This window comes from Simochromis diagramma, unplaced genomic scaffold (genome assembly GCF_900408965.1).
Source record: "Simochromis diagramma unplaced genomic scaffold, fSimDia1.1 OVJJ01000216.1, whole genome shotgun sequence".
NCBI classification, from domain to species: Eukaryota; Metazoa; Chordata; class Actinopteri; order Cichliformes; family Cichlidae; genus Simochromis; species Simochromis diagramma.
This window is the reverse complement of record NW_024386883.1, coordinates 1,522,127-1,548,483: the sequence shown is the minus strand read 5'-3', so window position 1 is coordinate 1,548,483 and position 26,357 is coordinate 1,522,127. Positions and strand designations below refer to the sequence as shown.

The window sequence follows — 26,357 nt, the reverse complement described above, 5'->3', positions numbered from 1 at the left end:
TCAAACTGGCTTAGTTTTTGTTTTTGTTTTCATTTACAAACCAACATGCAGATGTACATCTCATCAGTTTCAGCAGGTGTCTGAGAATACAAGAGATACTGTAGACAGAAGACCAGCTCTTACCATCCACACCATGAGGTAGGAGAAGACAGCGATCCATAAAGTGGAGGCCACAAAGGTGACCATGAACCAGCGGTGCCAGCGTGGCAGAATGCAGTTAGGCACAGTGCAGTAGAGCAATAGGCCCAGAGGCCATGTGATCACCCACTTTACCCGCGCACACCAGCCATCTGTGATGAGACAGCATTTGGACTGTATCAGCAATCAAGGGGTTAACATGATAGAGGAGTAAGATCAATTTAAGGCAACAATAAACTGACAAATTCTAGCTATATTTATTGAAGGCTGTTCAGAGGCCAGCGAAAGCACAAGTAATCCCTGTGATTACTCTTGGGGCTTCATGATATCCTTAATGTGATTATCTAAGCTCTCTGTCCACCCCGCCTGGCGTTTAAACCTCCTGTTTTTAAGGGGCAGCCAATCAGAAGAAAGTTGATTTAGAGGCAGGGTGGCCTTAAACAGGCAGGAGGTAAGTGGGTAAACTCGGGGGCTGCACAGAGATGAATAAGGATTATTTTAAACCTTGAATCGTGCAGCGCTTCTCTAGTAGAGCAAAAGACTATGGAGTAAGAAATGAGCATTATAGCACAATCGTCAATCAGCTAATCTCTATATTATTGTTACTATGTTACTAATAATACTGAGTTATCATTGTAGCGTCTTTAGCTTACAATATAAAGTGAGGCAACTGTTGTCGTGATTTGGTGTTAACGGAATTGAACATTTGCTTTTTGAAAAGGAAGCAAATGTTTATGAAGTCCTAGCCCTATCTAGCTCATCTTATATATCTGTTTTGATTATACAGTCTAAAATATTCATTCCTCACCTGGAATGCGCACTGGACTGAAAATCCCATCTTCATCGTCATCTTCATCTTCTTGCTGGCACACCTCGGCCCCTGGCTTGTCTCCTGACTCTGTGTCGACCATCCCGGGTCTCCCGCCTCCGTTCTCCAGACTGCAGGAGGCTGTCCTCTTCAGACTGTTGCTGGTGGACCCCCCTCTTGACCCGGGTCCGGCCTCAACGTCCCGTTGATTTTTTGAAATACGGAGCAGTCTCTGTCTCTGCGGTCGAAAAAGATCATTTGGAATTTTTTTTTCTTGTGCGCGAGTGCGTCACAGTATGTGAGCATTAAATACCTCACTGATGAGCATGCGTCCAGCCATGGAGAGCCTGGTGCGGGGTGAGAAGTGGGGGGTGATCATAATCCGCAGGCCGGCCTCTGAGAATGACAGTTTGTGAGGGTTGAGGATGAGAAGCTCATCTACCATGACGACTGGAGAAGCCTCCTGACCATGGGCTTGGCCTGTGTATGAGATGTTGCCAATGAAAAGCACAACATATAAAACTACTTCATTCACACTCGACATACAAATCATTTAAAAAAACAAAACAAAAACAAACCTTTGTTGAGAAGCACCATAGATGTGTTGCATGCCGAGGTGTCTTCTCCCAACTTGTTGTCTCGCCGTTCTTCTGATCGGAGGCAGCACGGCCTGATGCTCCTCAACCGACGTGTCACAAACACAAAAATCTGGGAGTTGAACCTGTGACAGAGCAAACCACCATCTTACACCATCCAAGTATTCTTACAACTCACACATATGGAGCTTTACTGACTGATGAGGAGGTTTTGTCTTCAGGAAACTTACTTCATGATGATAATGTAGATTCCATACATCGTCATTAGCAGTAAGGACTCCCACCTGCACAGTGAGCAGAACGTTTATGTAAGTCTGACCTTCACAGAATCAGTGTTCATTGGGAACAACTTGGGGTTCAGTATCCTGCCCAAAGACTGGAGCAGTCAGGGATTGAACCATCAGCCTTCCAATTAGTAGAGGACCTAAGGCTAAGATTGAGCTCGTAATGCTGCACACTGCATTTTTCTGGGGGGTTATTCCATCTGTATTTCAAATGTGAACAATAACGTGACTATTTTTTTATTCATATTGGGAAAATGATGGAGAAAACACCTTTACAAATACTTCATATAATACTTATGGAAACTTTGAAAAAGAGAGATTTCTTACCCGAGGAGGACTATCACACTATTTTCAGATGAACATGTTGTGTGTGTTTTATTCCAGCTTTAATATCCCTGAAATCCTTCACTTGTTTTAAACTCTTTAAAAAAAATCTCAAGCTGTAATAAAACTCTGTGGTTTCTACAGACCTCAAAACCTGCTGCCAGAGATGCCACATACAGATTTCAAACTTTCTATGTTAACTACACTCCAGGGAGTCCATATTATCAGAGCCACAGTCTTAGTATTAAGTGATATTAAAAACCGAGGACCAAATTCAAGCAGTCGAGCCATTTTTTATGATGGAATTTAAATATCCCTGCTGAATAAAATGCTATGAAAGCATCTATAATCACTCCTACTTTCATCCCCATCCCCAAGTTCTTCTTCTTCTTCTTTTTTTTTTTAGAAAACTAATGACAGTATTGACCTCAAACTCTCCAGAATTCCTAATAAGAATTCCCTGAATTTTTGTTTTCCTCAGCGTGAAAAGTCTCTTGATAAATTGAGAATGACCCTGGATCGCTTTGTTTAGTTAGGATAATTTAATTAAACAGAAACAGCTTAAGTCTATCCAGCTCTCTTGACCACACTTCCTCCTCTTCACTGATTGGTTTGTGTTCTTCTTTGGTCACCTTTTATTCACAGTTTCACTCTGTCACAGTGTAGCAGTTCAGTCTTGAAATGTATTTATTTATTTAATCTTTTTTTAAAGATAGAAATGTGGGACACATTTATCTTTTATGTTTCCCCTTTTGTTTGAATATTTATAACTATAATTTATGTATTTATTTAGAATGGATGGATGGAATTTTGCAAATTTAAGCTTTTAACTGTAAATTCAGGCTTTTATTCATTTCCAACACTTTGATCAGATGCCCATAATGAAAGTCACCTTTGTATTCTGAACCTCTGAATTACCAGAAACCACCAAAAACATGGCTTTAAAAGTCCATTATCATTCAGATTTTACCTACAGACTGTCATTTGAACTCAGTAACATAGGAGCGCCCTAAACCAACTTCTTATAGTCTCTTATAGTTTGTAGTTGAGTAGTCAGTTTTACAAACTCAGTGAGGTATCCCAGAAGCATCTGGACAGTGGCCATGACAGTAGCAGATCTTCTAAATACTAAGAAGGGGTACTTCAGTGCTTCCTGTAATGCCTCCTTTGGCAGAGGAGACACTTGGGCATCATTTATTAAATTGCAATCCAAAGTGATGGAGTGTGCAAACAAACATCCAACCTATTTTCCATTTCCATTGCCATACTCTGCTGATATGTCCCAATGCATGCTCACTAATCCAGGGAAAGAAACCCTGATAAAGTTAATTCTGTTCACCTGACTGCAGCTTCTGCTTCTTTGTTGAGCGATGAAAAGTTTCTCCCACTGAAAACATTAAATCTGGATAAAGTGAATCAACTTTCTCGAAACTAATAAAAATGTTTTCAATCTGAACCTTCAACAGGTTCTTAAACCCACACATGAGCTATGAACATTACAACATGAAGGTGGAGAAGATCGTAACTTGGATAAAAAAAAAATGCATACAAAATAAAGTACAAGAACATATGAGTAGAGAAGACGAGCAACTAATCTCAATTAGTCATCCTAACACTGCATTTCTCTTTTGCTAAGTCCTTATGAATTCCCCTTCATATCTTTCCTTGACCTCATGGCTTTTCCCATAAAGGTCAAAGAGAAGTGAAGTGTTTTGTGAATGATTTTCTTATATAGGGATATAAATGTAGTTGAAATATATATATAAACATCAACACAAAACAAGGCAGTTCAGAAACACTGACACAGATTGAGTCATACAAAGCAATTTTTAAAATAAGCAGCTAAACGTCTAGTACACACTGTCCAGTTCACTTCAGGTTATGCATGTTTTCTCTTTGTCTTTGAATATGAATTGACTGAAACTGTCCCATTGCTCCTTGGCCATCTCTATTTTTTACAGCTAAGCCTTCACAACATAACTTCTCCACATCGCTGCCACATTTTCACTGTCACAGTTTGAGATTCTTTCCAAAACCTGAGAATTAGTCAGGCACGAATCCCTAACCCGACCCTCAATAGGCCCGCTGCATACTTATTCAGCTGTGGCATGACACCACTGTCTCCAAGGAGACACAGTGTTGGTGATCTAGGCAAATCACACTTCAACAATCGTAAAGATGTCTTCAAAACAGAAAAACCTTTGCACACTCGCGTGCATGCACATAAGTGCCTCTTTTTGTCTTACATTCCCAGCATATAGCATCCTTAATTAAACCCATTTTGTTTAATTGAGAAGGATAACAGTAAATTATTTTATATTGGATAAAGTTACTTCTACTTTCCCTGATTTGTGAATAAATAAAGCTATGACTGACAACAGTGAAATGGACACAGAAAGCACAATAAGTTCAGTGTGCTGCAGTCTGCTCTGTCCTTTCTGAACTACTTTGAGCACTAGGATGCCAGTGAACAAGTTCAAATACAATCCGTACCAACAAACAGGACTGACAGTAAAAGACGCCGCTGCAAACAGCGGTGAGGTGAAATACACCAAGATGGCCTCGGTTTGGGACTCAATAAACAGCCTGCTATATATCACGAAGGAATTCAGCACCACAGTGGACATTAGATCCTTGAATAAATCTACCCTTTCAATAAAATCCCAACACGGCGAACAATGGAAAGCTCTTTTACTCTAAAGGTCTCGGGAAGAGAAGTGAAGAAGGCATCCAGAGTGGGAAAAAAACCAGCTGTAAAGGAAGAGTTACACAAAAGAAATCAATCTAACAACCAGTATCAAATCAATCTTACAAATAAGCTGCAAATGACTGAAATGAGTGCCACTGATGGCATAAACCTCCAAAGGAAATCAATCAAAATTAATTTACTAACATTTTCCTTTCCTGCCTCTGATTAGAAATATTTGTTCAGATGTTACTATTTTTCAAGAATAAATCAGAAACATATTGATTTACCACAGTCCGTTATCACAGCTATAACGCTGCCATTACTAATAATAAAAAGTAATACAAATCACTTGAGGAATGAGGTTGTGACATCATTTAGAGCATGAAAGAATGCGCTTTACATTCATTTTTTGTGACCTTTACAATTCTCGTCATCAGTAAACCGCAAACGAGGAATAAAATCATGTCAACGGGAACGTCAGCTCCTGTTGCAATCCAACCCATTTAATTCGATTCCTGACAGACTTTTTAAACACGCCGAGTCTCAAACTGAGCTCATTTATACAAGCAGTGAAAACAGTGTAAAGTACTGGCTCACACAAAAAAAAACAGGGAGTTAAAAATTTCTTAAAACAACCTTTAAAAATGAAAAAGCTGTGTGGACTCACCAGACGACTGTGGCATCATAGATGACCTAAGGAGAAAGAAAAGACGGTTTAAAAGCAAAAAGGATGACACGGAGCTCAGAGGAACTACTCTTTATTGTTTAAATGTGTATCTCACCATGATGAGAGTCAGTACTGACAGGATGTAGTAGGAGGAATCTCTAAAGAGAGACCACCATGTCAGAACCACCGTCTGTGGAGAACAGATACTCGTGTTACAATATTTTATTATTCATTATTCAGAGCTGCGCATGAACAGGTTTCTTCTATTGCAATGTCTTCTATTACATTTTATTAATTTCAAAGCCAGATTAAATGAAGGTTCTTTACACCAGTTTGATAAGTTGCTTTGTCCTGAGATGACCGCGCTCAGACTAAACCCCTCTGTTTGGCAGTGGAGTGGAAAAAACTGTGGAAGACCGAGCCTTTAAAGCAGTCTGAGCTCATTTGAAACTTTAATAATGTTTAACAAACACATCACCACTGTAGCAATATCTAAAAGCACAACAGTTTCCCTTTAAACAAGCATGGAAAAAGAAAAGTTACACCACATGTGACAAACATCTGGCTGTAAGATGTGAGTAAGAGTCACAAGTTTAATCTACCTGGCCTGCAAAGATTCCACTCAAACCAATTATGACCAGGATGTTGAAGACAGCTGAGCCCACGATTGTGCCGACGCCAACGTCACCTTTAGTGATGAAGACACCTGAAAAAGTGCAGAGGATTTGTCTGACGTCAGATAAAATCTGTCTGTCATTCCGTGTTTTTAGGGGCTGTTTATCCTTGTAAACCCCAGATGAGAATCGACAAGCTAAAATATGATCTACTAAGAAAAATCTTTGTGTTGCTTTAAACTGGACTCTGCTGACATCTCCTGGATATGTCCGGTACCTACTTAGATCAGGACCTTTGAAACAACGAGAGCATTGAAGAGAGCCAATCCTCTCCCAAAAGCTTTGCTTTATTTTGAAAGTTAAGCAATTCTTTACCCATGCTCCACTTCACCAGGTTTTGGCACGGTCTGCTGACAAACATCACTTTTTCTCATTTAATCTGATGACAAGCAGTGAAAACAAATGTTGTCATGCTCTCTCTGAATGGAAAGAGCTGCTACTTGGTTAAGACTAGCTGGGTTACTAACCAATGAGAGAGGTGAAAAGCTCTGGAGCTGAGCTTCCAGCAGCCATAAATGTGGCCCCGGCTACATCTTCACTGAGCTGAAGGTTCTGGAAAATTTAATTAAAAAACAGTTTGAATAGTCCGATAATAATATTTTAAAACAATAAATTTATATCTGAAGGCCAGCTGGGGCTGGTTTTCCTCACCTCAGATATTTTCTCCAGGGAAGGAACAAAGTAGTCATCACAGACAATTGCCAGAGCGTAGAACATGTAGATGGCCTGGAAGAGAGGGACCCATACACACTTTGCCTTTACATAACATAAACCAGCTATATATGTCGTCCTGTTGTGTGCGTTTATTCTGTATTGATGTCAAGTGTCAGCATCATGACTCAGGGTTATAAATGGAGAGGAAAATGTGCAGATTTGAGGCAACATTGCAAGAAATACTCACACAGAGTGCATGGAGACACACGGCCCCATTCTTCCTCTGCTCCTTGGTGAAGATGTCCTCTGGAAACTCATGGATGGCTGCAAGGTACACACGTTTTATTAAATAAATGCCAACTAAAAACTGAAACCTGCAACCTGCAAACAAAACAAAAAACAGAAAGAAAAAAACCCAGAAGAATATTTTTATTAATCATCATTTGTAAACACGTTTTAAATGAATATGTAATTTTTATCATCATCATCACCAATTTCAGGTAAGATCTCTGACAGACAAGCTACAAACTGCAGCATCACAGAGACGCAGTGTTCGTTTTGCAGTGACAAATGAGACAGGAAGTGAGGTGGAAGTGAAACTGGCAGCTGCTTCCTGTCCTCCCTTGAGTTTAAAGGAAAAAAAAGGGGAAAAAAAGAACTGTTAATGACAGCTTAGCTCCCCTCTGTTCCCTCGACACTGCGAAAGAAAGCCTTGAGTGTGTGGTACAGCTCCAATTTACAACTCTGAGCCGAGCTGGATGAATGTAAACTACTGGGGAGCATGAAGCTATTAATAGCCCTTCTGCTCTGTGAGACAACAGCGGGTCGACAAGCACACAATAAGCACAGCATAGCCGCCACGATACACGCTGCACCTCGGCTGCATGGAAACCGAACAACAGATTGCATGGATTAAAAGAGGGTCCCCTGTGATCAGGGATATGAGATTTGATCTTTGACTCTGCGGCGGCAGAGATCGAGAGGAGGAGGAGGCCATATGGTCCCGAAGAAGGGGACAGAAATTTGTTCAGTTTGAAAAAATAAATGTTTGTGCAGTGACGTTTCCGCATTTTTGCTGTTGTGCCACGAACTGCTTCTTGTGCATGGTTTTTAAGAGGCGAGATGAGTTTGTGGACGGGCTGAGGTAAAAAAGCTCCTTTGTGGTCCAGCTGTTACTGCGGGGCACAGCTCGTCCAATAAACTGTCAAGGCTTAGCACGTAAACTTTCTGTCACCCAATCTGATGAATGAAAGAGGCTGGATTTGAAGCAGCTCCTCATGCACCTTCTCAAGCGGCCTGTCAGCTGTCGGACATGTGTGCTAACACACAAACTCTCAGATTAGGATGGAAACGAAGGGGCTTCAACATGTAGCTCAGATGGACCCTTTGAGGGGTTGCTCTGGTGAAGGTAGTTACTATGGCGACCTGCTCCCTGGGGGCAGCTTTTTTCTGATGGGTGGCAGTAGGAAGCCATAGGCAAGGCAACTGAGAGAGCAGTGAGAAAAGGGGAGGTGAATATGTGTTTCCCATGGTTAGGGTTTATGAAAAAAGGAAAGAAAAAAAAGTGACAGCAGCTCTGGACTGTAATGTCTAAAAATATTTATTTTTCCTAACAAACCCTCAGGAGAGGTCTGAGAGAGCGGGGGGAGGAGGGGGCACGGCACACAGATACAAAGAGACACAAACAGTCTACTGGCTTCCTCAAGGTTGCTGAATGTGCTTTTGCCAAGAGTCTTACGCTGTGGTCTCACAGTGCAAGGCCACAAACGGAAACACCAGAGGGTCGAAGATGATTGCACATCTGCAACTTTCCCAATCAGGGGATTTGAGCCAGCTGCGCCGTCAGAGCAGTAAAGTCACAAGTTTACTAATCACTCGGGAACATGTGGACAGCAGTGCTGGTGTGCGGTTACTCTGAGAATATATATACCGGTAGTCTATATATCATTTCTCTGGGCTCAGTGTTTTTTATTGCCAGCATCACAAGAAGCTCCCACAGCTCATTCACCTCTGATCCAGTTCTGTCGGTCACAGTGTTCACAGCAGCTCACTTATCTTTGTTGTACTCCTCCACAAGCAGCACTGCTAAAGAACAGACTCTCTTCAGATCTGTTCAGTTCGCTGTGTGGTTGCTGGTAAAGTGACAGACTGTCAGAAACACGAGTATGCATTGTACTGCTGACAGGAACGACTTCTTCACAGCCTGAACTAGCACAACCAAACAGCTTTTGTAATACTTTACAGCTAAGTAGGGTATAAAATTAACTTATTCCTTTTTGCTAAACAGAAATGTAGTGGGTTGGTAGTTTGTTACATTTTGTTGGCATATTAGATTCAAAGGGTTTATTAAACACCGTAAATAAGTTAAACCTGAAAATGCTGTCAATAGCCATGTCTTTAGGGATAAAATTGCTCTATAAATCAAACTGACTGATATATAGACAAACTCTTTTAGCTAAACCTTTCAGAAGACAAACATGAATGAAACTGTAAAGTCTGGTACATAAACATAGTGTAAAAAGTAAGGAGATTTGTGTTTGGCTGATTATTTCTTTGTTGTAAAAATGCATCTTGGTAATAAATCTTTTATGGTTGGGAAGTTTATTTCCTCTTAAACAGAGCCACATTTGTGGGTTAAGCAGCAGAGTTGAGCATGTGGGTTTTGCCCATAAAAAACCCCAAATCTTCAGCTTATTCTGCTATTGACACTTCTTTTGCGCTTCTGGTACCACAGGTGCTGACAATCAGGCTCCAATCAAGGCTGATTGTCAGCACCTGTGAGCATGGACCCTGTGGTTAGTTGGTGTCTACTCCAAGCATATCATGTCTGACTGTTTTTAAAAAGGGTCCGTGCCACAGGGGAACTTCAAGCTGGTGAAGATTCTTCAATAAACATGACACCAATTAAGAGTCAATATCAGAATAAGCAGTTTGGCATCGACAGAGAAGATTTGCCAAGTTTTTCATGGGCGTAACCCTCACGCTCAACTCTGCTGCTCAACCCTGCTGCTCAACCCTTAAACGCATTTTTCTTTTTCTAAAAGTGGCTCAATTTAAAGGAAAATGAACAGGTGTTCCAACGGTATAATATTTATTGCCAAGGAGCATTGCTACAACAAAGAAATAACCCTGCAACAAGTTTCCTTACTATTTGTGCTACACCAAGATGTTTCTGAAGTAAACAAATATATAAATTTTTACTGGAAAAAAGTCATTACCATATTACTAACATTAATAAATGACTGTTTGATTAAGGATGTTTCAATAAAGTGAGGTATCTCCTTGAGTATGCATCTATTTCTATAAAATCCAAGTGATAAATTGTAAACTAAAAAAATTACATGTGTATTTTGGACATTCTTTCCTCTAGTCCAAAAGACAACGCATCAGAGAAACAAATCATTCCAAAATATTAACAGGGACCAATACATTATAGAAATAATAAATATATGTTGTACTGGATACAATTTAATGACAAAAATATGTTTAATCACCAAACGTGTTTCAAGATCTGTGCCAATTGGAAATATCAGATGACGAGTATCATTTAGATTATGTGCAAATTAAAAACTGCTCATATCAACAAAACTTTTCTCTACTTTCAGATGCACAAATGCAAATGATATGCTATGGGTGGACAATTCAAATTTCAGTGTAAATACAAATACATAAATTGTTCACATTACCAAACAAAAAAACACAACTGAGGATTTAGATGAGCTATGTATGCTGACTAACAATAACTTGATGATATCCTGGTCATTCAAGACCTGGAACCTTTTTTTGCAAAGGATTTTTTCCCCTGTTATATACACCACATATGAGCAGCAACTTCAGACTTTGGGTTTGGGCATTTATCTGGATCTTACTTTAACTAAAAACCAAAACACCCAAATTGTGCTCCCTGATGGCAGCAGCCTTGTCTCATAGGACAATGTACCCTATCACACTACAAACTGCTGACAGAGCAGGGCGGCACCAGCAGAGTCAGATCATTTTTTAGGGATGGCCACTGGGGTGGCAAAGAAATATATGTTCTCTTTTGTCGTTTTTTCCCACTACCAAGAATATCATCATTAGCCAGGTCTATGCGTGTGTGTCTAACCTCCTGGCCACACATGGCCGGCCACTCTACAAAACACAGAACCTAAAAGAACTGGTAGATCTGGTCCACCATCCACCCCACCCCCAGAGGTTCCCGTAGCCAATCTGTCTGAACACTATAAAACTGATGGTTTTAATCTTGTGGCTGACAGGTGTACGCTCTGATTGTGTGCCATGAATCTACTCATCACTCTTTGTGTGCTCTAGACTATCCAGTGAGATTTATGCTGACCTTAAAGCAACAGTTGCTGTTGTATTTTTTGCTTTGTTGAAGTTTGTCAGTGTGAGATTGGCATAGAAGGAAAACGCAATCATTTATAGCTGAAAATAAGTCGCTAAAGAAAAAGGTCAGCACATAAATTTTAAAGATTAACTCTAAAGCACAATAAAAACCAGGAGGTATGGTTTAGCATGTTTGTAAAGAAACAAGTGCAAGTTGACCCTAATGTGTCTGCTTCCATCCTCAACGCACTGAAAATCTACAGCATAAAACTTTATTAGCTTTTAGTTGAGTCCTCCACAAGACTTATAGCCATTATAAAATAATGTTTCCATTTCAAACTGAATGGACGAATCAACCAGTTGCTACTTTACAGGATAATGACATCAGATGACAGCCTTAGTCTATTTTTAAATCTGCAGTGTGAGAGGACAGATTGTTTCTTGAATGTGTATTTTATCTCGCTGCAGATCAAAAACAGGCCATGCTGCAGATTAGATCTTGAAGCATAAGGTCAGTGCCGAGCAAATTCTGCAGGTTTTAGAAATCAAACCTCCATGGAGCTTCAGCGGAGTCGATGGATGGACAGTGGGCGGTATAGGATAATGTTATCGATCTGTAAGTCTGCAGGGCGTCCTGGAGTCAAGCTACGGTATTGACAAGCATATCGAGTAAAGTCATATCATGCACCAACCAGACTGGCGCTGGCGTATAGTCTCTTGCTCTCTCTTTCACTCTCTTTCTCACACACACACACACACACAAACAAAGAGAGCGCAAGAGAGAGAACTCTGCAAAACAGCTGCATTTTTCATGAGAAATCAGAAAAATAAATATTTTATCCAGGTGTGTAGTGTAAATTCAATTATGCATTTGTTCTTTGATTCCCTTTCCTTTGAGGCAGATTGAATGCAAAGCTGATGAAACAGCAGCAGGCTTCAAGCTCTAACAACCACCTTTCGCATCAATAAACACTGAACATCATTTTACGCTGTTCTGATAACAGAGAACAAAAGAAAACTGTGGGGTGTACGTTCGCTCAATAAAACTACAACACGATGCATCATTAGCAAGACAATAAACTCAAAGGAGAAACACAAAACTCATTAATCACTCATTTTAAAAGAACACCGGTCAACCCCCACAGTAAAATGTGGTCTTAGTACATTTTATCCATTGCATAGAGATTGTGGCTTTTGCTTCTCTACAGTAAAAGTAAATGGTATTCACATTGTTGTGCTCAAACCATCAAAAATTGTTTGAGAAACTGCAGCAGTGAGTTTCCAGAAATCATGACCTAGTTACTAAACTCGAAAGAAGACCTAAAATGTAAAACCATTACGTGAGCAGTTTCATATATGAGCCATTTTCTTTCCGCACTACTATACCAGCCAACCACATCACTGTGAAGAACTCAGCATCTATCTATGGGAGGCATGTGTTTGTGACAGGATACAAAGAGGGCTCTAGAGTGCAAGCAATTTGGCTGCATATGCGACCTAATTTCTCAATGATGTGACTAAAAAAGTCCTAGGTTGCACCTTGTCTTCGCAACTCTGAAAGTCTCCGTGTGGTCAACAACAAACACACATTATACCCATATTGTGGTCTAAACAAATCAGAGATAAAAGGCGTGGGACCTCTCTGATTGGCCGCGGTCAAGATATTCCTGTAGTTCTACATTAGTGTTCGTTTGAAAGTGCAGGTGGATAGAGAGAGGTGAGTAGCTTGAATAAAGCGATATCGAGTCATAAAATCCTGAATCAACTTTTAAATATAAATATATTTTGCCAGAAACGCCAGAATCTCAGGTTAAAGCTCACAAAACTATTTCAACAACCACCAAACAGCTAAAACATCAAATGAGAGCGAGTAAACGGATTCTGCACAAAGACATAAACACAAAGCGCGGACCCAACACATCAGAATCAGTGAGATGGCGGCTTTCTCACCCAACGGCACGTACACGGACACACCATCGGTGCTGAAGGCCAAGAAACTCACAGTTTCTGATGCCTTGGGTCCTCGTTTTGTGTTTATGTAGCCTAGGCCCGACAGAAGTGGATGTAGCTGTGGGTAATGAGAAAAGATGACTTTTTCGTTAAGTTAAGCCCTGATCCGTCTGAAATTCATAGCCAGTGCTCTGACACGGAGCCATCAACCTCTGAACGCTGAAAAAGCACAGTGTGTCCAGAAAACACATTAAATGCCATGATAAATGCAAGTGTCCCCTCTCCCCGCTGCCTTTCAGCGCTGGTGAGAAGAGGTCGTCAGAGGAGGCCGATGTGAGTTTAACATTGTCCACAATATTGCCAAAGAGTGCCAACACACTTTAAGCACAAGCACTTTTTGAGTAACTTATCTTTCTTTTAGAACTGTGCTCCAAATAAAGAACTTTGTGTTGACAAGATTGTTAGTTAATCATTTATAAATCAATCTTGTCTGTATGGACAGTGAATAGTGAACATGTAAAACAGTGGGGTTAAGCAATGCAGTTAATAAAGTTGGGCGCACCAATGCAACTGTGGCAGAAGGTTAGTCTAGAGCCCTGTGAGTTCCTCTGAGCTGAGCAGCACTCTTAGCTCACTGCACACTTCCTATGGTTGGTGATTGTAGCTCAGCACAAAGACACAAAGCTGCTAACAACAAGGACTGAGTGTTTGATTTTTTTTAGGTACTAGGTAGGTACTGCTTTTATGAAAGGAAATATGATAACTTTTCTTGACATTAATGAAGCAAGTAAACAAGCAAATAAGTAAGTATGTCACTATATGTAATATTCAAGTAAGAAAATAACCCTTTTAAAGCCAAGTACACCATATTTGATACATGGGTTTTTGTTTTTGAGACTTCATGACACTTCTATGATCAATGTAATTTTTTTTCTCCCCCAAAAACCAACATACATTGTACATGTACACTGTACCTTTTACAGTACATCAGAAAATGCTTGATGTAGCAAATATACTACAAATGAAAACTCATATTTTTTAAACTAGAATTAAAAAAATTAGAATTATTATTTCGTGGTTCAGGCTTCAAAGGGTTAAGTATGTATTTCAGCAAGTATGCAAGCATCCATGTATGTATGTAAGTAGGCAATTAAATATGTAAGTATATATCTAACTATGTATGTATCTGTGTAAGTAAGTAAGCTATTAATCCATTATATGTGCCAGGAAGTATGAAAGTAATTAAGTATGTATATAAGTAAGCAGTTATGGTGTAATTAAGTACAATCGAATATACTTACACAGTATTCATGTGAGAATGTAAATATGCCTGTAAGTATCTACCAAGTTTCAATATATTTATTGGTAAGGAGACAACTTTCTTGCAGTCAACATCTCCAAAACTGAGCAACTTCAAGAGCACTCCAGATGGATAAATGGCTCTGCAGACTTGAAGGGATACATGCAAATTTGATTTGAAACATAAACAGCTCCTTTTAAAGGAGAGTGTGATAAACATACTTTCAGCCCTAAAACGCTGAGTACTTAATGGACAGAATATGAACTGGAACAAGGACCCATATCTGCTGTTTTGCAAAGCTTCTTCTCCAGTTTCATTAGCGACTGTATAATGTAAGCGCCCTGATAACAGTCCAGGACCATTCGAAGACAATTTGAGTTGGATTATCAGCCAGTTTTTCTTTCTCAACACTTCCTCCCTCTTGAAAAAAAACTCTCCAAAAATGGCTGTGGAAAAATACTATTCTAAGCCGACTGTTGCTTGCCAAAACAAACATAACAAACCTCGACAACAACGCACTCTGAGCCATTTACTTCATTTACATCGTTTGGATTCTTTGAACCCTAAACCCCCACCCGAGGCCAGCTGTCTATTTTTAGCTCTTTGCACTTTTAATGCTTGAAAGACTGAATTGTCTGGGTTTCAAAATTTAGCATTCAGTTGCCTAGCAACCACAGTCTCCTCGAGGCTTGTCAGCTTGCTAAGAAGCAGAGGGATGAAAAGAGAGCCGGAGGGCTGAACGTTACTGTGCAATCCCCGAGATAATATCCCCCGAGGTCCAGGGCAGGGTTTTTAATCACACTCCAGATTATGCAATCGCTGTCAAGCGGCCGGCTGAGAAGGAGGACTGCAACCTGAGGCTCGGGCCATGCTCACTGCTGTGCCTTATACTACCTGTCCAGCCTTTTTACATCTTCATGTCTCCAGTCTATTAGCACAGCCAAGTACCTTCCCCATGTGCACTTGTGCCTTTGTAAGAGATAATGAGGGAAATCTGTTTGCAGCCAGGAACTCAATAAAGGTCATGTGTCATCAGATTAAAAAAAACATAAAACTGGTTACAAATGGAGCACTGGGGTGGAGATACAATGAATCTCATTATTTTATCTCAGGAGTGCGAAGTATGAGCACCTCTGCTGTAAGGGTGTGTGGCAGACTGAGGGACAGTGAGCTACCTGTATCTCACCTGTATATCTGTTTTCATCATCACGCAACAGAAAAAAAAATCAATTAAAATCATTTTTTTTCTTATATGTAAAATGATGGGTGCGTGTCTCCTGGTGGCGTTGATTAATTCTGACAGCCTGGGATGAAGGCATGGTTAACTATCAATCTGGAGGCTATAAATACCGACGGGTGTATTTAAGATGAGATTTTGCACTTATTGTGGATTTGCAGAGACATTCTAAAATAAATAGACGGTGACTGGTGGTATATTGTTTTTATCTTAAATTACTGCTTCAAAATAATTTCCCGAATTGCTGCTTAGAGGTGTTTCAACATGGCTTCAGAGGAGCAGTCTTGCCCCTGGTCGGCACAGGTTTTTGTGCAGATGTCATTGCCCGAGGAGCGCTTGAACTCCTCGGGCAAGGAGAGAAGAAATTTCACAAACTCACTTGTTGTAACTGTGGCATCCTATTACAGCAACACGCTCAAATTCAGTGAGCTCTTTAACAACAACTCGTTCTTCTGCAAACGTTTGTGAAGGCAGACTGCATGACCAGGTGCTTGACCCTATACACCTGTGGCAATGACACCTGAATTCAAAGATGAAGAGGTGTGGCCCAATACTCATGTCCCTGTACTGTGTTTATTTATTTTTAAGCTGCACATCCAGATCAGGCAGAACAGGTTTTGGGTGGCATTTAGTGAGGAGTGTGGTCTTGGCAGGCCATTTGCATGGAATATTATTAGCATAACTTGCCCAAAGACCAAGCTTGAAATTTTGTCCTCAGCTTCCAACAATAACTGTTCAGTTTGCATACAATACAGGATTGTGACTGACAGCCTAATATTAGAACAGCCATAGAGGGAATGCAAATGATACAGAGATACTCAATTGTATTCTGTCAGAAGGGCAACAGATTTTTCATTGAGCAGCCGTGTTATTTTATCTACTCTGTGCTATTCTCCCCGCACAACAATGAAGAGATTTCCTCTCCGATCTGAATTTTTAATAATAAAAGTGTCAGCTGTGATGAATGCAGCTCATGTCAGCCAGCCAGCTAATCAGCCTGAGAACCAGAGAAGCAGAAGTCCCATTACGGCTGCTCAGCGGCTGCATGTCTCAGTAATAATTTCATGAAGGGCAGTTAGAATCCATCCGAAGCGTTCAGGGCCGACCAAAGCTAAGGAAGCAAAGAAAGTAACTGGGCATTTGTTAGAGACAGACTACCTCAGAAAATCTAATCGGATCTTCACTCTGCCGGTCTTCTTATGGGCTTCATCCATCTCCTCTTTTCAGTGCACGAGCTTGACACGCAAACTACACACTCATGACAGCAAACACAATGCCTACTCTGTGTGACCTTTCAGTTCACCTGCAGGGGAGAAGCACATCTCTAGTAGACTTCTTTTTTTTACCTGCATACACACACACACACACACACACAAATACATAAGAACTCCCGTCAGGCAATAACTGCTGAACCACACTATAAAAAAACAAACAAAATCCATAACCCCAAATAAATTTGGCTTTTGCAGTAATACACAGCCTCCACTGTGGGTTGCTTCCTTGAAGTCCTCTTCTGACCTCCTGTGACTTCAACACAGGGTTCAAACTTGCACGTGAAAGATCAGGGAGTGTCCACACCAAAAGAGGGGGTCACACTTTCAACACAGAGCACAACTGTAACATCCCAAGAAGTCTGGGAGAACATTTGTCTCAGATGACTTGAACTGTGGTGCGTAGAATCATGTGCTGGCACACAGCTCATTGAAAAGCCATGTTTTTGTTTGAACAAATTACAATAAATGCCAACAACCTGTACTTCCTACAAGTTTTGGCTCCCTGCTACTTCATCTTAGGAGATCCAGTTGCCAATACAAATATGCACCTGCAGGTGGAAAAGTGGGAATTCCAGGGAGCAGGAGAATCAGAGGTGGTGGTGGTCACTGTTCAGGTGGGGCGGGCGCCCTCATACACAATCAGACAGCATAGCTTGCTCTCTATATTCCTAACTAATGACTGCCTCAGTGTATAAAACTGTTTTATTTCAGTTTTAAGAAAATGTAAAAATTCACTGTTATAGAGCATATGGGTTTTTTTTAAGGCATTATCTAACGTGGAATAAGTGGAAGGAAGTACAGACAGTGTTGTGGAGCTTGCTGGTGTGTCCTGGAGAAACAAGCGGCATCTATTTAGGAAAAGAATGGTGACTCACCTGCTCGGGGCTGATCCAGATCCAGGCTCTGGTTGTCTGAGTTCTCCTGCATTAACCTTCGTGTCCATTGTAGCGTCTCACCATTCACGCCTGGCTGAAACCCCAAAGACTCTGTCTCTGTTGCAAAACAACACGAGCCATTTTAGTGCAAAAGCAGCCAAATGAACAGGCCTCACAGGACTCCAGATTCAGAAGGTGCTTTGATTTAGAGTGAATACCAAAAACTATTCTCACTAATGTTTTGCACTGCATGTTGATGGATTGTTTCTTTAATTAGCCGACGACAGGACAAACTGCTTATTGATCTTTTCAAGCAAAAATGTCAAACACTTGCTGGTTTACATCTCTCACCTGTAACAATTACTGGATTTTTAAAAACCAAAATTAAAACTAAATAATCAGAGGTCATAACGAAAATAATTAGCTGAATTAAAATACCTGTCGCGATTTCTCAGAGCTGTGTGTGTGCTGCCTAAAAACTGTTCATTTTTACCAACACCATCATTTTTTTTCTGTATTGACGAATTCGAACGCTGGACAAGCAATCTTACTGTAATTTCCAATGTGAGGGTTTTTTGGGGGAGGTCTAGCAAAAAACAAATAAATAAATAATCACACTGTAGCGTTGTGTTTCTGTCTGTGGGAGATAACAGCATGTTCACTATTTCTCAGCCATCAGTGCTGAAATCTTTACAGTGTCTATTTCTGTTGTGTATTTTATTCCTCAACAGTTGAAATGTGTGGGTTTCCTTTTATAGCTTTGGCAGAGCGACAGCTGAATAAGTCCCATCAGATAAATCTGCCTCTACAATCTATATATATGGAAAAAAAATATATATAAATATATATACAGATCTCCTTCTCCACCACCACCCACTGAGAGCTTTCCACTACAGGCTGAGAAGATAGCGAGGGAGTTATTACGCTCTCTACTACACGCCGTCCTTTTATTATGAGGCCTCTCGGCGTCTGCCTCTGATGCATTTCGTGATTGCCGGGTGCTGTCGTGTCCCTTTGTACCTTACAGCTCAATGAGCCCATTTCACGACGGCAGCGGTCGAGGCTGAGAAGAGACGTGAAGGCTTTCATGTTGAGGTATCAAGAGGAGCTCGCCTCGTGTGAAATTCAAATAGGTTTCTGCCACAGATGGCTCTGTACCGCGTTTCACACGTTTCACTGGGACACATCTATAAATGCCTAAACCAACATTTTAGCTCATTAAAAAAAGGAGACATAAATACATGATGTTTATTCCTGTAATCTCAACATGCTATGATCTGCACACATCATGGCTGTTTGACTAACTGTATCATATATCTGGGTTTTGAAGAGTAGATATTTTAAAAGCCGTTTACAGTTGAACTAATTAATTTGTCTGTTGATTAATCGAAACACTGTCACACCTCCTTACCAGAAAGCAAATATCAGTTTTATCTTTAACACTGAATAAGCAATAGCTTCCAGTGTGGGGAAAAATACACTCACTCGCCACTTTATTAGAAACACCTCGCTGGTATTGGGTTGGATTCCCTTTTGTCTTCATAAATAGATTCAACAAGGTGTTGGAAACATTCCTCTGAGATTTTGGCCACACAGCTGCTTATTCATTGCTCGCTCCTCCACATCCCAAAGGTGCTATATTGGATTAATATCTGGTGACTGTGGAGGCCATTTGAGTACACTGAACTCATTGTCATGTTCAGGAAACCACTTTGAGATTATCTGAGCTTAGTGACACAGCGCATTATTTTGCTGGAAGAATACAGGATGATACACAAGGTTGATTAGCCAGGTTAGATAAACCTTGAAGAAAAACCTATGAATTTTACATAGGTTTATATTATAGGAAAAAAGATGTACATGGTCAATAATTCTTTATAAAAGTATGCTTTTAAAATCATCAAATCAATAATAATTAATTAAGCAAGCTTCAAAATCTACCCTGCAAAGTAGTTTACTAGGGCATCAAATCAAACGCACATCATAAAACAATCAGGTCTAACAAAAGTGTCACGAGTTATGGAGTGTAGGAGTGCTGAGGTACCAAATGCAAACAAATGAACTAAAAATAGACCTTTTATTAGGCTGGTGTAATGTCCAGTAACTACAGAAATCTTATATACACTGTACGTGATGGTACACAGGAGGGTACACTGTGGTCATAAAGGGATGGACGTGTGCAGCAACAGTACTCTGTGGCGTTTAAACAATAAGAAGCGGGCCCAGAGTGTGATAGGAAAATATTCCCCACTACATTACACCACAACCAGCAGCACGATCTGTTGATACAAGGCAGGATAGATCCATGTTTTCATGTTTATCCTACCATCTGAATGTGGCAGCAGAAAATTGAGACTCATCAGACCATGCAACACTTTTCTAATCTTCTGCTGTCCAATTCTGGTGAGCCTGTGTGTGAGTTGTAGCCTTAGTGTTTTTGTTTGTAGCTGACATGAGTGGCATGTGCTGTGGTCTTCTACCGTAGCCCAGCTGCTTCAAGGTTTAATGTGTTGCGTGTTCAGAGATGCTCTTCTGCATACCTTGGTTGTAACAAGCAGTTATTTGAGTTAATCTGGTCATTCTCCTCTGACCTCTGAGATCAACAGGGTATTTTAGCCCAGAGAACTGTAGCTCGCTGGATACTTTCTCTTTTTCAAAGCATTCTAAGTACACTGAGTTGGTGTCATGTGATTGGCCGACAAGCAGTTGAATGGGTGAACCTAACAAAGCAGCCAATGAGCGCATATAACTGTAAATATAAGCATTCATATAACTAAAAGCAATTTGTTTTCTAACTTTAATTAAATCAAACAAACACTGATTAAAAAATGATTTAGCCTCTGAATTTATCACTTTAGATTTTCACATTCCAACTACATGGACAGAGTTTTCAATGCACTATATTGTAAAGTTTTCTAAGGTGCTAAACCTCAATATTCCAGTGTTTCATTTTTTTTAAACGTTTTTTTAAAGACATCCTTGAAGTTACAAGTTTTGTAACAGAAATTACACATGCACACACTTTCCACGCATTAAGAACGCAGTGTGAAGGTGCTTTTTACCTTAATGATCAATGGTGTTAAATTTGGACAACTTTACTGTTACAGTAGATAAGACTGTCTGCTAGTAACATTTACATGTAAACAAAGGAATAAGGAACCAGACTGATCAGTGATGAAAGCTGATGGAACAAGAAATGAGGTGTTTGAATGGAAATACCTTAATCCTGCTGAGAAATGGCCCAGTATAAACACATAACCTTTAAATACATAATTTTGGTCATAACTCACTGTATGGCAGTGCAGACTGTGGGAAGGTCCAAGCAAGTTATGTCAGCATAATTTATGATTTCTTTTGTTTATTTTTGTTTTTAGTCTTAATGTGATGAAGAAATCAAATATTCGGAATCTTTTTGTAACCTGTGCTAAACTGGGATTAATGGTCTAACTACCATACAAACCTTTAAAGCTTCTTTTTTCCTCCCTTTGTCTGACTTGAAACAACAATGTGTTATTTAAGATACAGATGAACAAGGCCCTACGCTATCTTCTTTTCCTCTCTGAAAACCTAGTAGTATCGCCATCTTTGGCGGAAACAAGACATTTGATGCCATCAATCACACAATGACTGACAGGCTGGCTTCTTGAGATCGAACCCCAAACACCTTCACTGCCTCCACAAGGCCAGACAGACAGCAGTCTGCAGTATTAATTGTGCCTGACAGTGAAATCCTCAAAAGGTAGCAATACAGGTAAAACGTCTGTGTGTGTGTGTGTGTGTGGGGGGGGGAATCTGCAGTCCAATCTTCTCATGGAAACACTGTTATCTACACAGAAACACTGCAATGTTTCCACATAGATAACGCTGTAGTCCTCTGGGTCTCTTTGACATTCACACTGCACATTTAGTAAGTGTCCTGTGTCGCTAAACAAAGAGCTGATAAACATTAAATTTGACCTGAATTATACCTCAGCCACATTTTGATTAACATCTGAGTGCAGACAATACCAAATCAAAAATTTAAAAAAAGTGTGGAGACATTTTAGAGTCGGACAGTTAGGAACAAATCATGGATGATGAGTATTTTTTTATAACAGAAGAACACGTGCCAAACCTTTCTACGTACCTCAACGACAGGCATCTGGACGTGTGCACAATGTTCCTATCCTAAAATGTCACCGTTATTTTGTGTGAGCAGCAACATTACTATCTGTGTTTACACTGTAGTACTGCTACCTTTACTTACGTAAAAGATCCAAATACGGTACTTGAGCTGTTCAATCTTTCGAGATCTACATACGTGGATGTGTCACTGTAATCTTCATGCAGATGTTTAAGGAAAAGTATGAAGATTTCATGTGGAGGGACTCGGGAGCATTTTGTCAGGTTTATGCAGCTTTAAAAAAATTGATTGGTTGATTCTCAGTGCTCTTATCAGCCGTGGGTTCATCTGCGAACGTGCGGTAGATGCCCAGCAACATGGGCAAAATGTGTGTTTCACTTTATAGAAACTTGGTACTATTAAAAGTTCACATATACGCTGAATTTTATCAGGTAGACGCAAACACAGCTCCAAATGATCCCAAAGTTGCCTCATGTCTGCTGGTTATATAAATTAGCAGTATTGGTACAGCCATGTGTGTACTTTGCTTTCATATTATGTTTACTTCTGCAAAGTTGACAGAAAAATGTGAAAAAGATTAATGTTCACTAAACCTGCTAAGCTTTTTTACATCTTCCCAGAAACTGAGATGAGCTCCCATGTTGGAAGTGTCTTGCTCATGTGGTAATATTGGTGTCCGAAGGGTGTTTCTTGTGTTTTGCATTGCTTAAAAACAATGAATATTTTACCATTAATCTTTTTCTTTGGCAAAAATCACAGTAAACATGATTTTGCACAGAAATACTTGACAACAGTTTGCTTTGGATTGTAATACATTCTCCCAATCCTTAATGTAAAGCTTCTCTTTTCCCCACCCCAGTATCAGACTGATAGTAACAGAGCTACACATCCATAAATGGTTATAGGAGCAGTGGTATTCAGGATGCTACAGTATGTGTAATATTTTCCAACTATTGTGAGAGTAACCTGCCTGTCATCATTACAAACAGCAGGACACATGCTTTGCCCAGCGCTTTGTGCTTTTATATGGTTTTAAGTTGAGCAGCCTTGGTCTCAGTTCGGAAACCCTCTTCAGAGCTGATGGGCACACTCATAATTTAAAGGTGAAGTATAAATATTAATGACACGGCTCATTCAGAAGGACACTCTTCCACCAAGGATGTCCTGTGCTACTGGGATGAAGCCCAAAGGTTAAAAAAAACACTAGTGATGGAACAAAAAGTTCACCTATTCAAATATTTATCTGAACAAAGGGTGGCAGAGGGGTGCAACGCAGTTGGTGATGCTGGTGCTGATGAGTGTGCGTGACAGCGAGGGATCACATCAGCAAAGGCGATGAGGGGATGATGATGAGCTGGAGGAGGACAAGGGTGAGGGGGTGGGGTGATGCCTTTAGGTGCAATGCTGTTAAATGAGAATAACGCATCTAACTTAGCGGCTACTGATGCAACTGGAAGTGTCGCATAATCTTAGAGGGGTTGTGTTTTAAGGAGACGGAAGCACATAAAGATGGAGGTGTGTGTGTGTGTGTGTGTGTGTATACACAAATTATAAAGCCAGTTACTTATGTGACATTTCCTTCACTACATGTCCTTTTATAGATGTAAGTTTATTTTACCCTGGAGGCTGCAGGCATCAGTCCTAGGGGATATGAGTTATGTCACATGTTGCCAAAAGAAACTAACCGAGACAAATTAGATTAATTTAACTATTAATTAACAACACTTAGCAACATTTTCTTTTGTCCACTGAAAGCCATGTTCGCTGCTTTCGGGAACAGGAGGACACTAACAGGGCAGGCGGTCTATTTGGGGATAAGGCAAATATGCCCCGAAAAATTAAACATGCCCTGTTGTATACAGTAATTCTTCAGAGATGAAGATGTAATATAAATTGAACGCCCAACCCATAAGTGACCTTATCCGCAGTGATTGGATTTAAACATGCCACAGTTTGTCACTGCTTTATGTAATCATCAAACTGTCACCTTCCCTCAGGGTGAACAGACCCTGCTGCAGATTTCAACTTGACAATCAATCCAGTGCGCACCTGCCTGCTCTCCTACTTATTCATCACCGTTAAGTGTTGGAATAATGTACATGTATTTCTACACACGTGCATCTGCAGCTGTACCACAGGTATACATATGTAATACATACATCTTTATTTTTTCTCGAAGACAAACACATGAATTATGCAGCGTTTCTACTAGTTTCATGTGGCTCTAGTTGAGAGAAGCACTACCTTAATACACATCTAAGTGCGTGTGTGTGCGTTTTTAAACAATTTCCTTCTGGTTTCTCCTCCTCACTGCCAGGATGCAGAGAATTAATCATCATATATCTTTATATAAGAACGAGATAATAATAATTTAGCATCTAATGCACAGCAGCGGCATTTCTCATTCTTGAGAGCAAACACACATGGGTGGAAAGTCAGATTCATTATACTGCGAATGTGAAGAGAAAGAATGTGTTTTACATTTTATTTCAATCTTACGAGATATCCTACAGCTGATATTTGTACGGATTTATACAGTAGACGCACGCAGGCGCGCTCAGCCTCTGTGTCTATATTAAGGTCTCACCTGGTGCCTGGATGACCTGTGCGAGCCAAATGACGGCGACCAGCCCGACTCCACAGCAGCAGAACCGCTGGAAGGGCCGCCGGTGCCTCGCTGCTGCTTTCATTCCTCAGCCGGCCGCATATCCACCAGAAACATCTGTTGCTCTCTTTTACTTGTTTCACACTTTTACACCGCAAGAAGCTCCGAACAAACCGCCAGCAGTAGCAGGAGCAGAAAACGACTTCTCTGACAAGTTGTGTCAAAAAAAGAAAATCCCCGCAAACGACAAACCCGTTTTTTTTATTTTCCCCCCTCCAGGCTCAGAGGAGACGTTTTGCTGGTAAACTCATCCAAAGGTCCGGGTCGCACATAGCGAGGAGAGGCGCAAAAAAGCTTTCCGCCTTCATGTGTACAGTGTGAAAGGTCGACAGCAGATCCCACAGTGAGCTGCAGCAACAGGAGGCGACATGCTCTGAGCCCTGTGTGCCTTCACTCTGCCTGTCTGCTCACGCTGTGGGCTTCCCCCGTGCGGCCACCAGGCGACGACAAACGCAGCCGATGTCGAGCAGATGACATGTGGTTGATATTTCCACTTTTCCGAGCTGCAAGCTGTGGCTTATTAAAGCAAAACACTGCAAGGTGTGACGGACACCTCTCCAGAAGAACTGTATGATTTAACGTCCCCTGGGGCAATGCTCTGTCTACACCTGATTGGCTGAGCGCACCTGGTTCACCTAATTACAGGGGTGCAAAGCGGGGAATGATGGAAACTGGAGCCGAATGCGTTACAGTATTTTAAATAATCGCTTTCACATCCAGGGAACCTTGAAGCGGCTCTAAATATTTTCTTTCTTGTACTTGTTTATAATTTGAAATGTGCAAAAACAACAACAACCTTAAAACAGAAGATAACCTGACCTTAGTGCATCTCTTTTTAAAGAGAGACCTGGCAAAGAGAGCAGCAGAAGTTACAACAAATTTAACACATTCTAATAATAACAAGTGAAGAAACAAACACATCGCATATTCAGTACATTCAATTATTTTTCTTTAAAGGTACAGTGTGGAAAATTTCACCACTAGATGTCAGTAGATTGCAGATTGCAGTCAACTGAATTCTGTTTTCCTCTCAGTTCAGTTACATAATCTTATCTACTGTAGTCGCTCTAGGAAAAACAAATCTGGTGAATGTAGGCTTTAGGTCTGCTGTTTATTCAGCCAGTGTCCATGTCTATTTACGCTAGGAGGATGTAAATCTTTGTGAAAGGAGTCCGATACAACTCAATTAGTCAAATAAGTTCCCTTCTGATCAGTGGCAGCAATTGTTGTTGAGGACATCTTTTTCTGTTAGTAAGTGCTGCAGTTTTTGCTGCTGTTAGCTGCTGTTAGCTGCTGTTAGCCTTCTTTGAAGTGGATATAACATTTTCAGACTTGGATACTTAGTGAATAAACTCTCTTAAGATGTGAGAATATAATCAAACTGTTTATTAGAGGGAAAGTGTCCTTTTTTATGACACTCAAGCCTAAAATTAGTTGTTAGGCTAACTTATATAAGTTAGCATTTAGTGCTAACTTATAACCAGCTGTTGTCGTAGCCAGCTCATTGTCAGCTGTCCAGATACATCAAGGTTGCAAGCAACTGCAACAATATTGGGAATGAATAAACATGTTTATGCACATTTTTGTGTATTAGAGCTCTGTCTTCAGCTCAGGAGATGAGGCTTGAAGTGAGGAGGAAAAGGATAAAGTGGAAGTGAAGGAGGAGAGAGAGGAGTGGTGGAGGAGGAGAAAAACATAATGAGAAAGAGAAAACATACAGTATGAACATATAGACTTTGAAGGAGCTATTTGTGAAATTTAAATTAAACATTT

General features: G+C 40.4%; 1 protein-coding gene across 1 annotated transcript in view; it reads right to left on the bottom strand.

The window, feature by feature from the left end:
* Positions 1 to 25,129, bottom strand: part of LOC120734227 (sodium/potassium/calcium exchanger 3) — a 33,623-nt gene extending 8,494 nt beyond the window's left edge. Inside the window, exons 1-13 of the mRNA XM_040032893.1 lie at positions 24,507 to 25,129; positions 17,797 to 17,913; positions 7,082 to 7,158; positions 6,832 to 6,906; positions 6,648 to 6,732; positions 6,109 to 6,212; positions 5,622 to 5,696; positions 5,507 to 5,532; positions 1,773 to 1,826; positions 1,525 to 1,667; positions 1,260 to 1,426; positions 947 to 1,184; positions 124 to 290 (exon numbers count right to left, since the gene is read on the bottom strand). Of these exons, the coding sequence (XP_039888827.1) occupies positions 124 to 290; positions 947 to 1,184; positions 1,260 to 1,426; positions 1,525 to 1,667; positions 1,773 to 1,826; positions 5,507 to 5,532; positions 5,622 to 5,696; positions 6,109 to 6,212; positions 6,648 to 6,732; positions 6,832 to 6,906; positions 7,082 to 7,158; positions 17,797 to 17,913; positions 24,507 to 24,609 (1,431 nt within the window). The 5' untranslated portion in view covers positions 24,610 to 25,129. The remainder of the gene's footprint in view (positions 1 to 123; positions 291 to 946; positions 1,185 to 1,259; positions 1,427 to 1,524; positions 1,668 to 1,772; positions 1,827 to 5,506; positions 5,533 to 5,621; positions 5,697 to 6,108; positions 6,213 to 6,647; positions 6,733 to 6,831; positions 6,907 to 7,081; positions 7,159 to 17,796; positions 17,914 to 24,506) is intronic.
* Positions 25,130 to 26,357: the final 1,228 nt, after the last annotated feature.